This window comes from Dipodomys spectabilis, unplaced genomic scaffold, assembly GCF_019054845.1.
Source record: "Dipodomys spectabilis isolate Male_0828 unplaced genomic scaffold, ASM1905484v1 ptg000264l, whole genome shotgun sequence".
Classification (NCBI taxonomy): domain Eukaryota; kingdom Metazoa; phylum Chordata; class Mammalia; order Rodentia; family Heteromyidae; genus Dipodomys; species Dipodomys spectabilis.
In genome coordinates, this window is record NW_024870941.1 from 6,973,226 (window position 1) to 6,988,467 (window position 15,242).

Consider the following 15,242-nt stretch of genomic DNA (forward strand, 5'->3'; position numbering starts at 1 on the left):
TTTATAAAGAAAAAGGAACTCGTATTTCTAGCCTATTCTGAAATAGAAAATCAAATTTGAATTCATATTCAAGGATTACTGTCAGGTCCTGCCAGGTGCTGGTAGCTTACGCTTGTAATCCTAAACTGAGATCTAAAGGGGCTGTGTTAGCTCAAGTCCAGCTGAGACGGGAAAGTCTGTGACACTCTTAACACTAATTAACCAGTCAAAAACCAGAAGTAGAGCTGTGGTTTAAGTGGTAGAGATCCAGCCTTGAATGAAAAAGATAAGCAACAGGGGCTGGGAAGGTGGCTCAGTGGTAGAGTGCTTGCATGAGGCCCTGGGTTCGATTCCTCAGCACCACATAAGCAGAAAAGAAGTGGCATTATGGCTTATGTGGTAGAGCACTAGCATTTCAGCTGAAGAGCTGAGGGACAGGGTGTAGTTCAGAGTTCAGGCCCCACGATTGACAAAAAAGAAAGATAAGCAACAGTACCCAACAGCACCCAGGCCCTGAGTTCAAGCCTCAGTACTGGCACAAAAACACTGGCACATATGTACATGTACACACACACACACACACACACATACACAATTGTGGTAATAATAATAATGTTAGCTCCATTTCAACAGTATTAAAAATGAAGCTTCCTGCTCTCTTAAATAGATATAAATGGGAAACGGGTTCTGATTATGGATGGATGATTGGCAGATACGCCCGGGACAGGCTTGGGAATTAGTCTTTCATCTAAAGACCATTTCTAAATGAGAAAATTATTGCACTGAATACGAAAAGAGATCTTCCCTCCTGTTTTCACTAACCCAGCATCCTCCTGCAAATAAGAGATTTCTGTAACTTCTTACAGCCGAAGGTTGTGTTAATGGCCGTGCACATTCAATCGCCTTTTGAGGCAGAGGAAAAATCAGGGACCCAATGTGAAGAAGAAATTAGAACCTCATTTGCTTTACAGTAAAGACATTTAAAAGGAAAGGCTGAGGCTACTTCATGCGTGGGATCTTCACTTCATGCAAATCCAATCATTTGCCTCCTGAGAATTACAGGAGACTTTCACAAGTGCTGTGGGTGCTCTTCATTTAGTTGTCTGGAACTCTCAGCCCTCCAGACAGCTCTAGTGAGTGGGATCAGGTTCACAACAACTACTACAAACAAGCCACTACCTCACAATGGATCAAGAAATAGAAGTGTGATAGGTATAGATGTATACACACATATAGATGCACCTATATGTATAAATACGCCTTCATCAAGAAGGATAACATTGGTGTCATTTGCAGGAAATGGATGCGCCTAGGAAATAACATATTAAGCGAAATAAGTCAAGTTCAGAGAGACAAAGAATGCATGTTTTCACTCATATGTGGTAGTTAGTTCTACATGATAATTATATGAAAACAAATACAGGCCATATGCATCTGTACATAAACAAACCGATTAACATATGGCACAGGCCAGAGAGAATTCCAACGGCATAACTCCTTTGAACAACAAACTTGCAGTTAAGCAAACTGAAATCCAGGAAGCTGGCACATGTGTGGGTTATGGGTGGGGAAATCAAGGGAGGACAGACACGTGGAGAGAGGAAATTTGGCAGAAACAGAAGACCCAGTACATATGTGTGAAAACAGAACCAGGCAATGTGAGGGGAGAGGGGGGTTTGGGAGAGATGGGGGAGACTGGTAGAAGGGGGTGACCCTGCTCAAGATGCATGGTATTCCTAAACTGACATGTTGAAATACAACCCTTGTACAGCTACTTAAAGATGATGATGATGATGATGATGATGATGATGATGATGATGATAAGACATGCTTCCCTGAAGTTCAGATATAGGTCAGAGGAAAGAAAACTTGTATTTCTAAGAAGCTTCCAGGTGAGGGCAACTCTGATGGCCCATGGACCATACTTTCAAGACAGTTGATAAAAACAGCACATTTGAAATTAAGGATCAGCTGGACGCCGGTGGCTCACGCCTTGTAATCCTAGCTACTCAGGAAGCTGAGATCTGAGGATCATGGTTTGAAGCCAGCCCAGGCAGGAAAGTCCATGAGACTCTGATCTCCAATGAACCACCAGAAAACCAGAAGTGATGCTGTGGCTCAAGTGGTAGAGCCCTAGCCTTGAGTGAAAAAGCTCAGGGACAGCACCCAGGCCCTGAATTCAAGCCCCACATCCAACAACAACAACAATGGTATTAGGAATCATCTGCTATTGATATAATGTAATAAAGATCCATGTGGCAGCCTCTGTCATTGAAGTAATTGCTAAAACATGAAACTCAGGTCAAGCAAACAAAAGTTATTATTTCTCCCTCAGTAGGCATCAGGCATTGCTGGGCACCGGCTACATAAGGTAAGTTCAGATCCTCACTCTTACGGAGAGTCTATTTGCCAAGCGTGGTGCTTCGAGCAATAATCCCAGGATGCAGGAGGTAAAGGGCAGGTAAAGGCCAGAGGATTATGAGTTCTAGATAAACTATGTAGTGAAACTCTGTCTCATAGAGAGAGAGAGAGAAAGAGAGAGAGAGAGAGAGCTTACTTTTACTGAAGAGAAGACAAGTTATACACAGCATCCCTAGTCTTCCCTAGCATCCCTGTATAATAAAATCAGAATGTCCTAAATAAATCATTCCTTTTACCTCCTCCTTCTCCCAGACCCCTTCCCTTCTTGTACAGTCCTGGAGTTAAAGCCAGTTAAGCACCCTACCACGTGAACTGCTTCTCCAGCCCTTTAGTATTATGGTTCATTTTTTCCTCATTGTTGTTTCTACTTTGTGCTTATACTGGGATTTGAACTCAAGACTTATATGCTGTCCTTTAGCTTTTTCACTCAAGGTTAATACTCTACCACTTGATCCACAGGTCCATTTCTGGCTTTTTGGTAGTTAATCGTGGATAAGAGTCTCACGGACTTTTCCTATCTAAGCTGGCTTTGAGCTGTGACAAGTGTGAGGCACCAGTACCTGGCTTGTAATTGGTTTCTAAGATCGTGTCTTAACTAACTTTGCCTGGGTTTGGCCTTACGTTCAAGACATCCTGAATACCTGGAATTACAGGTATGCACCACAACACCCAGCTTCACCTTTGGTTTCATTCTTCACTCATTAATTCATAGTTGATGAATTAATCTCCTTGGTGTCCCAGCTGAATTCTGCTTCCTGATACTCAGCATTTGCTTTGTCCTCCACACAGTACACAGCTGTTCCCACCTTTCCTTCTATAATTTTTTTCCACAGTCCCTTCTCTTATTCTGATAAAATTAGGTCAGTCACTCTGTGCATCTTTGTAGTATCCCATGTCCCTCTTGGTAAGAGAGCCTATCAGACGTGGTGGTCATTTTCAGCATATGTATCTGTTATTCTTCATTCGCTGGAGAGATGCTCCAATATCTATCTTAATGATTGTGAGAACAATGCCATAGAAAATGACTAACTAGTGTCTGTGGTCATAGATACGTGAGCAGGTGACTGAACACAGCATCTTCTTAAAGATGACCTTTGGGAATATGGAACAGGCGAGAATTTATGAAACCTGGGCTGAATACAGTAGGTAAATGCCGATCTACAAAAATGGTTTAGAGGAGAATTTATTGGAGTTGGAGCTTGCATATAGAATTTTCAAGGCAGATACTACATTAAGAGGGTCAACAACAGTGTGAGCAGTGACAATAAGATGAACCAGCTTAAGGTCAAAGGTTTGGGGCCCTGAGTAAAGGAGCAAGAACAAGAGGAACACAGAGGGATTTCAGAAGCAAAATGATCACACTCACCCTCTGAGTGGGAAGAGCATACTAGCAACCATGACAATGTAGACATTATCAACTGGTACCATGCTGGTCTGTGCGTGTGTTCATTCAAGGGTCATGAATCCCTTCAGTCCCTACCCTTGCAGTGAAATTATTTGGTACCTGACAGGACAGACACAGATACTCCTGTGCATCCCACATACTTCTCATTGGCTGCCTGTATGGATAATTGTGTATGACCTATAAATAATGGTATAAATACTCAAATAGCTCTTGGCTCTTATTCAGATGGGTTCCCTGGGGCCTTTTTCATTATCATTTTATAGATCATAAGTAATTGGCTCCATGTGTTTTGAAGGGCTGCTCTCTGGTGCCTTGGGTTTCAAATTCAAGTCTCACAGTCAGGGTCAGCAGAACTTCCCTCCCCTGCTGTTTTGTTAGCCTGACTCTGACTGTGATCGGAGTGACATCTCAGGATGTTTGCTGACTGCTCTGAGGACAGATTTGCCTTTGGGAATTAAGCCTCCGTCAACATAGACTTGGGGTGAATGCAAGCTGGCTGTTTGCTCCAAGCAAACATTACCAAAAGGCAGTAGGCATGCTGGAACTGGGGGTGGGGGGGGGAATCCAAAAATATATAAATGTGCAAGAAGCCAGTAACTTCTTGAACTGGGTGACTTCTTGGGCATTAGTCTAAGTCTGTATCCAGGTGTATCCAATTTAATATCCTACAAAAACTCAAGAGACGTCTCGTTTCTCAGCAGACCAAGGAACAGTAGCCCGTAACACAAGATGGAGCCACAGCGGACACTTCTCATCAGCTGGATAAACTGGTGGGGTGGGAGGGGCACAGGCAGACTTGGTCTGAAGAACGCTGTTCTCCTCCTTTCTTATGAGTCCCAGCCTAATTGTCACTATTTCCTAGAGGGAGGATCTGAAATGTCCCTAAAAGTCTGATGAGTCTTTGGAGGGGCAAGGGTAGAATGTCCCCAACCAGTCCATGTGCTGGCTTAATGCCCAATTTGGGGCTATGAGGAAGTCATAAGAATTTTAAGATGTAGAGTCTAGTAGTGAGAATGAGTAACCCAATTCTTTAGAAGGATATTTGGGTTAAGACTTAAGCGCTGATAAATACTGCTAAGAATGTTCATGAGAAGCCTTTAGTTGAGCATCCTGTCCATGTTTTCTTTTTGTTTAAGTTAGGTTGGGGGGAGGGCATGTGGTATGACTTATTGGCGATTGTCAGACCCTTCTCTGGTGCCCGGCTGCCCTCGGTAGAAAGTTGTCAGGCAAGAAGACGTGCCGAGATGGAAGCCAGGCTGCTTTGAACACTGCCAGAATGCCTCAGAGGACGTACACCTCCACTGCAAGAATGTCTGCAAGGCAGCTGCAGCTCCTGCTCCGGTGGTGCTGCTACGGTCGGGACCACTTCAAACAACTTGCGCCGGCCTCGGCCGTCACAGCCCTCGGTGGACCTTGGCAGACCCTTCTCACCCGCAGCTCTTCGCCCTCACAGATGAGAGGGTCCAGAGCAAGAGCTTCCCAAGTAACTCAACACAAGGCTTATGATTGGTCTTCCTCTTCCTTATATAAGGATTGGTACAACGAGAAGCTGTGTGTGGTCGATGTAAATTGTCATCTTACTTTTGCATGGGCCTGGGCCTGGGTTTAGCTCACAGCCAGGAAACGCCCTCCGATGCTGCCAGGTGGTGCTGCAATATTAGGCTCAATCAAAGGCCTCTGGTAGCCAGGTGCCATTGGCTCACACTTTTGTCATCCTCAGGAGATTGAAATCTGAGGACTGCAGTTCAAAGTCAGCCCAGGCAGGAAGTCCATGAGACTCTTCAACTAATCACAGAAAAAGCTCCAAAGTGGAGCTGTGCCTCAAGTGGTAAAGCAACAGAGCTCAGAGGACAGTGGCCAGGCCCAGAGTTCAAGTCCCAGAACTGGCAATAAATAAATAAAAGGTCTCTGGTGTGTGGTCATTTTCCCTTGACTCTCAGGGATGTCATCCTAGGCACAACACGCTGAGCTGGTAACAGCCACGGCATCGGCAAGAAGGTGACTGGAGGGAGGGAATGCAAGAAACTACAAAGGACACAAGACATACGGAGAGGATGGAAGATAGCAGAGGAGTCCTCTGAGGAGAGAGAGCTGTGAGAGCTGAAGTCAATGAGGACGGCAAGGCCAGTCACAGCAAAGCTCACCAGAGATGCAGAGGGTGAAGGACTAAGGGGCCAGACCCTGGAGGCCAAAGAGCTCCTGAGACTTGGGCATCACATTAGCTGCCAGTGATGGTCTCAGCCACTGGGCTGCAAAGGCCCAAGGATCACACTGACCACCGAGGGCTGGCAATCAAGGCCAGAGAGACACAGCAATAACCCTCTAACCTGAGCTCCTAGAGGTATAAATCTCAGGTTTCTAGAGCTATACGCTTCTAGTTCTCAGTGCTTGGAGGAATACACCTCTGAGTGTGTCAGGCTAGCTCATAAATCTGTAGCCATCAGAGGCCCAGGATGGCTCCTCAGCTACTCAAAACTCCTATCTGAGCAGAGCCAGAGGACCCGTGGCAGCCGATGGCACCAATGTGGAGACTTTGGGTCATGGCAGGTATTACGTTCCAGGGAACTATGGGACCTGGGTCTCTTCTTCCTCCTTCTATTTCTCTTCAAAATGACACAAGAAGTCATTTGGCTCCTCCACATATTTCTTTTGTTATTGTGCCAATACCAAGGATTGAACTCAGGGCCTCACAGTTTCACTCAACTTTTTCATCCACTGCTTCAGCCATGCCTCCAAGCCTGGCATTTTGCTGGTTAATTGGAGATAGAGTGTCTCAGACTTTTTTCTTGTTTGCCTGGGATAGCTCTGAACATGATCCTCCAGATGTCAGCCTCCTTGAGTAGCGAGGACTACAGGCGTGAGTCACCAGTGGCTCACCACTCATCACCACATATGTCTGCTCTTAAGCGCTGCCCTGTCACAGCCACCGGGAACTGAAACTATGGGCCAGGGTAAATACCTGCTCTTCATACATTTGTTATCTCAGGTGTAAGACATATAACTCACAATCCCAACAATCCTATGTAAATGCACATTTAATCATCCATCCTCTTACCCCAAAAGCAAACCAGCTCTCCTCAAACCTTCAGTTTTTCTATTCATTCACTTTCTACCACAAGCTACCCCAGGGCCTCATCTTGCCCACCAGGCTTGGATTGCAGCCATCCCTTCTCCATGGAACACTTGCTGAGTAAAATAATTACACTTCACTCTAAGCATAGCTCCTGTGGGATTCATAGTGGAAAAAAAAAATCTTTGGCTCTTGACCCTAAGGGATCGTGCTATCAGAGACTCCCCTGGAAAAAGCTGAGTTCTGGTTGGCATCGTTCCCAGCCTATCCATAGTTCCCTGAAGGTAGGATACAGAAAGTTGGTAGCTATTAACTTCAAGGTTTTATAGCTGATCAGATCTTATGGACTCTAAAACTCTCTCCATCCCCTGAGAGGCATGATATCTCCATGTGTTCCTCGGGCTCTTCCATTGAAGTAACAGCCACAGACCCCGCTTCATGCATTTTAAATCATAATATTATGTCCTCAGCCACATCCGAAGGATTTATCTCAATAAACACACTCCCGGGGAACATGAGATGTGGTAATTAAGAGACAGAAGCTCGCCAGAGTATTTATGATGCAGTGGATAAGTTGTGTTGAACATTTTATAATTTGCATGCTTATTAGTAAAAAATATGTTTGAGCCTATGACCCTGATATTTGCATATTTAGTTATAAATCATGTGTATGTACCATTACACAACTTATAGCATGCATTAGGAATACAGGAAAAGATCTTTTAGGAGATAAGGATGCAATAACCTATGGTATAAAATAGATACCATATGCCTTAATACCTTACCTTTTTCTTATTAAAAATATAATATCACAAGTTCTAGTTCTAGATTTACTCAACATTAAATTTGACAGTGAGTGTGGATAACAAACGTCTACCAAAAACCATGCAAAAAAGTATTACAGGCTTGTTGAATGAGTCATAATTTTCACTCTCATTTTCAACCCCTTACAACTTCACAAGGCTCTCTTTATACTTTAGATGTGCCATTTTTTTAAGCTTTGCTCTTGGTGATTACTTCATATAAGACTGTCAATATCTCAAAGCCTGAGCTACAGCTTGGATGAGGTGCATGATGAACAGCGATTACAAGTCAGTATATCAAAGAGGTTTGAAAGAAACCCAAATCTCTCATCCTACTGATTGTTGGATCTGATTATCTTGTCATTTTTAATCGCAATGTGTATTATCAACACATGTGGCAAGTAGGGAGTCATTCTGGCATTTCCTGGGGTTTGTTAGCTTTCCATTATTAATATTATCTGCACTTCATGATTCTGTGAGAGTACCCTAAGGACTGTGAAATTTAACCTAGAAAACAATTCATATCGGTGCCCCGCTGGCCAGTCATACAATGGTATCTTGCCAGGTGGAGGTGATGTCATCCTATTCATGATGTGACACCTGAGACGCTGAGCAGAACTCACAACTGTTTGTCCTTCAGACAAAGGAAAGTTTTCTGGGCCAAAGTTTTCTAGAGTCTAATTGCTTATAAAGCTTGATTTCCTTGTTATTTCTGGCTAAAAAAAAATTGTAAGTCAAAGTTGTGCTCTTCTCTTCCCAAATTCTGTTGGTGCTCATGTATGTATGGAAGCCCATTTGAAGACCAACCTTCAGTGATGGAAAATAATTCAAGACCTGGAACTAAAAAAAGACTTGGTGTCAGCCTGCCTCTCCACTAGGCTGTGGTAGTCTGTGGACTCTCCTACCCCCTGATGGAGCTGCCTGTTGGAAATGGAGACTGTATTGCCCATCTCTTCACAGGGGGATAATGGATAGGAATGTCTCTAATGCCAGAATAACACGTGATGTAATGAACACTGATTTCCTTTTCTCACAAATGCGCAACATGAAGAACACAGAAGAGAAAAAGAGAGCCTAGAATCCAAACAGAGCCTAGATGCTCAAGGCTTGGCCTCAGCCCAAGACTTTCCACAAATGACAAGACATGGGATCAATCTATGGATGAAGAAAATAACACACACACACACACACACACACACACACACACACGAGAAGTCAGTCCATCAAGAAGGTGCATATAAAGATGCCAAATTCGGAGTATATCTTCAAGACAGTGGAAACAACTAGGTTTATGTTTCCCCCATACATTGCCGTATTTCATTTTATTCAACCAAATGCCCATCGCTGGAAGAACAATGCAAGAAATGGTGAACAAACTTCAGGAAAACATTCTTTTATAACTTTCTGCCATATGTGGTTGAAAGGTTACTGTATCTTTCTTTCTACACATTTACTATTTGCATAAGTTTTTTTTAAAGCTCTACTTTGAAATACCGTTTGGGTTTTCCAAAGATGTAGGCATATGTTTTACAGCACATGGTCTTCACAGATAGCCCCCAAAGGGACACCTTTTGATTCAGGCTACACAGGGGAACATCCCTCTCTGTGAATTTATTTCCCTTTAAAATTGCCATATTTACAGGAAAGAGTAACTGAGGAGAAAAAAGAAAGCAGTGCGGAGAGATCAATATGCAATTTATTTTCATATGCTAAAGGGCTGGATTTACCTCGTGGCAGGGAAATTAATAAAAATACTTTATTAATCTCCAATGTTCCATAACCTGACCTCAGCACCCCCAACTTATTCCAGAAACACACAGCCACACACCTCTCCACACACAACAGACAGTGAAGTATACTCACCCTCGCTGAAAGAGATCCACATTATAAAATTTATGTAGCTCTACAGAAAACTCAACCGTTCCTTGTACTTCAGACATGATCTTTGTGGTTCATTACCTGAAAAATAAAGAAATGAACAGCTGTAGAGGAAGGTATCCAAACACGAGAGAGTTGGGCTTCCCCAACAGGAAACCAGACCGTGTTTCCATGGACAGGAGTATCTGACCCACGGAACAGGCACTGAGTGTCTGCTGTGTGCCACCACGCAGGGGTCCTTGCGGTCAGCACCCGGAAGCCTGAGACACAGACCCAGGTGTCCTAACTCCACTGGGCTGCTCCGTTTCCTCCCCCTCCACGTCAGGCCTGTGAGGGCCACACCAGCCCAGCCACCATCACATCCTTCCTGGCTCAGAAATCCCTCCTCCCCTGTGTCTGGCTGTGTGACCTTTGGCAAGTTGCTAAGCCTGTCTCTGCCTCGAAGCAGTCTGTTACAGCAGGAGTGGTAATGGTGAACAACCTTGATAGATGGTGGGAAGATTAAGTAAGCACACCCCCTGAGCACGTTGCTCGGTCCCTTGCACGTAGCAAACCGTACACAGTTGGATGGATACTCTATCACAGATACCATAAGTAAAGGTAGCTACGGGGACGGGGGAGCATAATGCTCTGTTGACCTTGAGGAACAGAACACGTGGTACTATTGAAAGGCAGATCCCGAACCTGAGGGCAGGTTACTCATTCTCCAAGCCATGAGACCTAAGGGCTAAGCCATTGGGAGTTGGGTGGCAAAGATGAAGAGAATGCACAGAATAAAAGTATGGGCAACCGGGATGAAATGCCAACCCAGCGGGAGAGTGGAGGCAGGCCAGGGGAGCTGAGAACAGGGGTCACCCAGATGCTGGGGATCTGAAGGACAAAAAAAGCGCTTCCTGTACTCTTGGTGGCTTACAAAGTGTGCCAGAAACCTGCAGGAGAGTCACAGACCGGCCTGCTGGACACACCAGAGGCGGCAGAGGTCATAAGCTCCACCCCCACCCGGCTTTGCCCCCAAAGCAGTTCAAGAAAATGCTGAATGGAGGGACCAACAAATAAGGCTCGCTCTCTTATTCTCCCCTTTCCTCATCCTATGAAAAGCAACACCTCCACGCCCCCATTTGCTTACCACCCTGCAGTCCCAACCGCCCACACCTGCAAGCTGGCAGGGCCTTCTGAGAATCTTCTCCATCCCTGCCCTCACACGTTAGACTCTCCAGACCTCAGACTCTTGACTACTAGCCACATGACAGGCAGGGGCATGCGGTACCAGTAAGTAACATGGGGTAACGTCAGAAAATAGAGCTGTGATGAGCGTGTGAATAGGGGAAAGATGGTAGAAGTCAAGGAGGAAAAAAAAAATTCACAACTCAAAACAAAACTGGAATCAGTTAAGAGTTGGTACCTTGCCGTAGGTTACTGTGGAAGAAATGGAGTTCTTTGTCATTGGTGGTATCTAAAGAAAGGTCAATAAGGTGAGACTCTTCTAGACTGATCCAGGACTGAGGACTGACACAGAACAGTTTGTGCTGTGCGTGTGGGGCACGCTGGGGAGGAGGGAGGGCTAAGAGTCGGTCTGCATCCACAGCAGGTGGGGGGGCCTTATCTGGCATCTCAACCTGCCTCATGATTAGGGCCAAGGACCTCCCGCCAATAAATAAATAATTAACTAAATAAATATCAGCGAAAATCACTCCAGATGTGATCCAGGAACATGCACTCCAGGAGCTTCCTCTAATTCCAGCTAGGACAGAAAACTGTCTGCAAAGCTGATCGTGGAACTGAAGACTGGAGGAAGATAATCCATTTCCCATTTGTGCAACCCAGGGAGAGTGAGAATGTACCTTCTCTCACAGCAATTAAATTCCTTTTCATTTAGAGTTATTTAAAGTTTCTGGATTAATAAACTACTGTGTGAAAGGCAACCAGGCTGGTATATGAAAGTGTGTGTCTGTGTGTCTGTGTGTTTTTAGGAGAAACCCACCAAGACTCAGATATTTATCTTATGATTTAATTCAAATTACAAAATTCCCAAAGCTTCAGCCTCCTCTTCTGTAAAACTAAGACAATACTCAGCTCAACAGCTAATAAAAGGTTAATCACACATGTTTGTGTCGGCCATCCCATAACAGAACGTTTAAGCCATTAAGGGGAAAGACCCCCTTCCTGGCATTGGAGGCATCCATAGGGATCACAAAGATCTAGAATTTTCTACCACATGCTCTGCCATCTGAGCGTCAGTTGGGTGCCATTCTCAGAGACCCACCATATTTAGTTCATAAAATCCTCTCTCTGTAGGACCATATAAAATGATACTTATCAAAATGAACACCAAGAAATGGAAACGAGGTTTTTTTTATTGTACTGTTTGCATTCTTTCTTTCTTTCTCTTTTTTCCCTTGGTTTATTCTCTGCTGTCACTGTTTTTTTTATTTCTGCACCTTTTGTCTTATACATAAGTTTATCTGATTGGGAGAAGGAAGGGAAATTGCATAAATGATGAGACAAAGGGTTGACCCAATGCAACAGTGATACTCACTAGACACTGTGTTGGAAATGAGCCATAAATCTTGAGGGGGAAGAGTGGGGAGTGGGAGAAAATGAGGGCAGGGGGGATACCATTCAAAAAGAAATGCACTCATTACCTGACTTCTGTAACTGTAACCCCTCCGTACACAGTAAAATTTAAATCAAAAAAATCCTCTCTCTGTGTCAAAAACCAACATCAAGGGAGTGCCGGGCACCATCTTGGATTCCCCCTGCCACCTCCATGCCGATCTCTGCACAGATGTACCATGTCCAGCACCCTCTCCATCCTCTTGCTACAGTGACTTTCTGGAGGAACAAACAGCTCCTGTTCTGCACCCTCTCCCCCTCAGCACTTCCTCTTTGCCTTCCACATAATTCAAGAGGCATCTTATCAGCCATGAGCTTCTCACCCTCTAGGCACAACGCTTCCTCTCCAGGCAGCATGTGAACTGTAACTACAGCATGCAATATTTCAAGGATCCTTTATCTGCACGGGTCCCAGGAGGTGGCCAGTGCACTCAGGTGGTGACTAACACCAATCATGCGTAAGAAGACCTCGAGCCTTGGCTGGGAAGAGGAGCGGCCATGGCTCCTCAGCAGGAGCACCCATTATGTTTACTTCTAATTTCAATGCAGTTGGCAATGATGCCAAAGGTCCTTCATGCCAGCAAAACCAAACAAGCCAGGCCTTTCTCTTAGCCTCTGAGTTCCTGGGGACCCTGAGCATCTACTGATCTCCATGCCAGTCAAACACTGAGTGATCGATTTTACTTTTCATTAAAATCAGTCTGAACCTTGTGATTAGTTATTTACATGTGTTGTAAAGCAATCTCAGTCATCTCTGAGGAAAATGGGTAAAAATATTAATACTCTTTTGGAAATACTACAATTCCTGTACTTTATTATATATTGCTTGTGGGGGGGGGGGATTCCTTTCCTATTTTCATTTAAGTGTAACTTTTCCTTAAAACTTCAGTATTCAAGGTATGTGGCTTTGTATATTTTAAATGAATATAAAAAAGTACGTTGACCTTCACAAATATCAGCGTTTATAGAAAGGGCACATGACACGAATGTGCTCAGAAGACAGGGCAGTAACATGCAGAATTACAACATGGTAGAAAGAAGAGGTGTAGGAAAAAGCCTCTCATAGCTCGGAGAGGAACAATGAGCACAAAGAGCAGATCCCCAAGCAGGGGCCATCAGCAGCCACACCAGGACCTAGAACCTCTTGTCAGAACACCACGCCTTTAAAGGCTCTAGGGTCTGCCTGAGAAGGGACAATAGTGAGATTTCCCCAGCTACTTGTTCCTGCAAGAAGTAAATGATTCCCCAGAATGCCTGCCTTGATTTTTGCTAGAGAATCTGTCCAGCTTTGGCCAAGAAGTCTCAGTAGAAATGAAAAAGTGCTGTTCTTCACGGAGGATGAGATTCCTCTTTTCTTTGCTGTGAGTCTCTCCACATCCCACCTTCTGAGCTCATCTCTGCGTACACCAGAGACAAGTCACATAAGACCTCTGAGCCACAGGGTCCACACCTGGAACACGGGCCAACTCTACCCTCTCAGGACACTCATATAAGACCAATCATAAGTAGCTGCAAGTTGCCAATCCTAGGGTATATTTTCTCAACATACTAGGATTGAGTTCCCAGAATGATCCAACTAACCAGATACAGTGTGAAAGTCAAGTACTTGGATGGATGGGAGACACAGAGCAGAGAAAAGGAAGTCAAGTCACAGCAGAGGTCCACAGAGATGTACCATGACACAGCATGGGCAGAGCAGGCAGTAGCATAGAACAGGTGGCTGGAACTCACAAGGCCAGATTGCCTGGCCTGGACAGCCCGAGAAGCATGGAAGGTATCCCTTCCACAAAGGGCAGTCTTGAGGCAAGGCCTTAAACAGGCGATAGAGAGTAAATACAATAGAATAGAATAGAATAGGAGATACATGGTTTATATGTATATACATGAAAATAGCAAAATGAACCCTGAAAACTTAAAAAGAAGTGGGAAGCCAGGCACTGGTGACTAATAGCTGTAATCCTAGCTATAGGAAGCTGAGCTCTGAGGATCACAATACAAAGCTAGCCCAGGGAGGAAATGTATATGGGACTCTAATTAACCAAGGAAAAGTCAGAAGTGGAGGTATGGCTCAAGTGGCAGAGCATCCACCTTAAGAGAAACAGTCAAGCAAGAGCCCGAGGTCCTGAGATCAAGCCCCCACAGATAACACAGTGATGGAATACTATACAACACAATAAAAATTAGAAGTACAGATAAGTAAATGTTATTGAGGTATATCTTAGGCATGTTGTCAATGGTGTTCCTTTGTGCATAGAATTTATTCTAATAAAATTTCTGCCAGGCATCAGTGGCTCATACTTGTAATCCCAGATACTCACAAGGCTTGAGATCTAAGTATTGTGATTCTAAGCTAGCCAGGGCAAACAAATCCAAGAGATTTATCTCCAATTAACTAGCAAAAAGCCAGAAAAGGAGGTATGGCTCAAGAGGTAGAGTTCTAGCCTTGAAAAAAGAAGAAAAAGTTCTGGAACAGTCTCCAAGCCCTAGGTCAAGCCCCAGGACTGGCTGGCACACACACACACACACACACACACACACACACACACACACACAAGAACAGTCTCCAAGCCCTAAGTCAAGCCCCAGGACTGGCTGGCACACACACACACACCTTTCTACGTGACTCTGTTTTCCTAATTGCAAATTGTGTTACCACCTAGGATGTAATAAATGTTTTAAAGATAAAAGCTATTATGATAAAACTAATTTTGTAGAAATGATAGGAAAAAACAAATACTCCCCTTCCACAAATGTGCTTCCTGTACCTGCAGCCCAGTGGCTTCCTGGGGGCTGCTAGCTGGCCTGGGCAGGAGGAATTGTACTCACCACTCGGAAGTTACCCTTCAAGCAATCCCATGCATTTAGCATGTTGGTGTTTAAAGCATTGTCTCTCCACTAGAGTAGACATCAAAACATGGTGTGTAGGTTTACTTTTTCCCACACGGTGACAAGTTCCTGCTTTTCCAGTGAGTTCTAAATCCCTCACTGTTAGGTAGTGTATCACTCAAGTCTTTCTAGTATCCTAAAAGGATAACTGTCTCATCAGCTGGGGTTGGGTGGAAGCCTCCAAGTA

At 44.4% G+C, this 15,242-nt stretch overlaps 1 protein-coding gene across 1 annotated transcript in view; it reads right to left on the bottom strand.

Moving 5' to 3' along the window:
* Fam135b (family with sequence similarity 135 member B) overlaps positions 1-9,640 on the bottom strand; it is a 142,468-nt gene extending 132,828 nt beyond the window's left edge. The window contains exon 1 of the mRNA XM_042699932.1: positions 9,542-9,640. Coding sequence (XP_042555866.1) covers positions 9,542-9,618 — 77 coding nt within the window. The 5' untranslated portion in view covers positions 9,619-9,640. The remainder of the gene's footprint in view (positions 1-9,541) is intronic.
* Between the last annotated feature and the right edge of the window lie 5,602 nt (positions 9,641-15,242).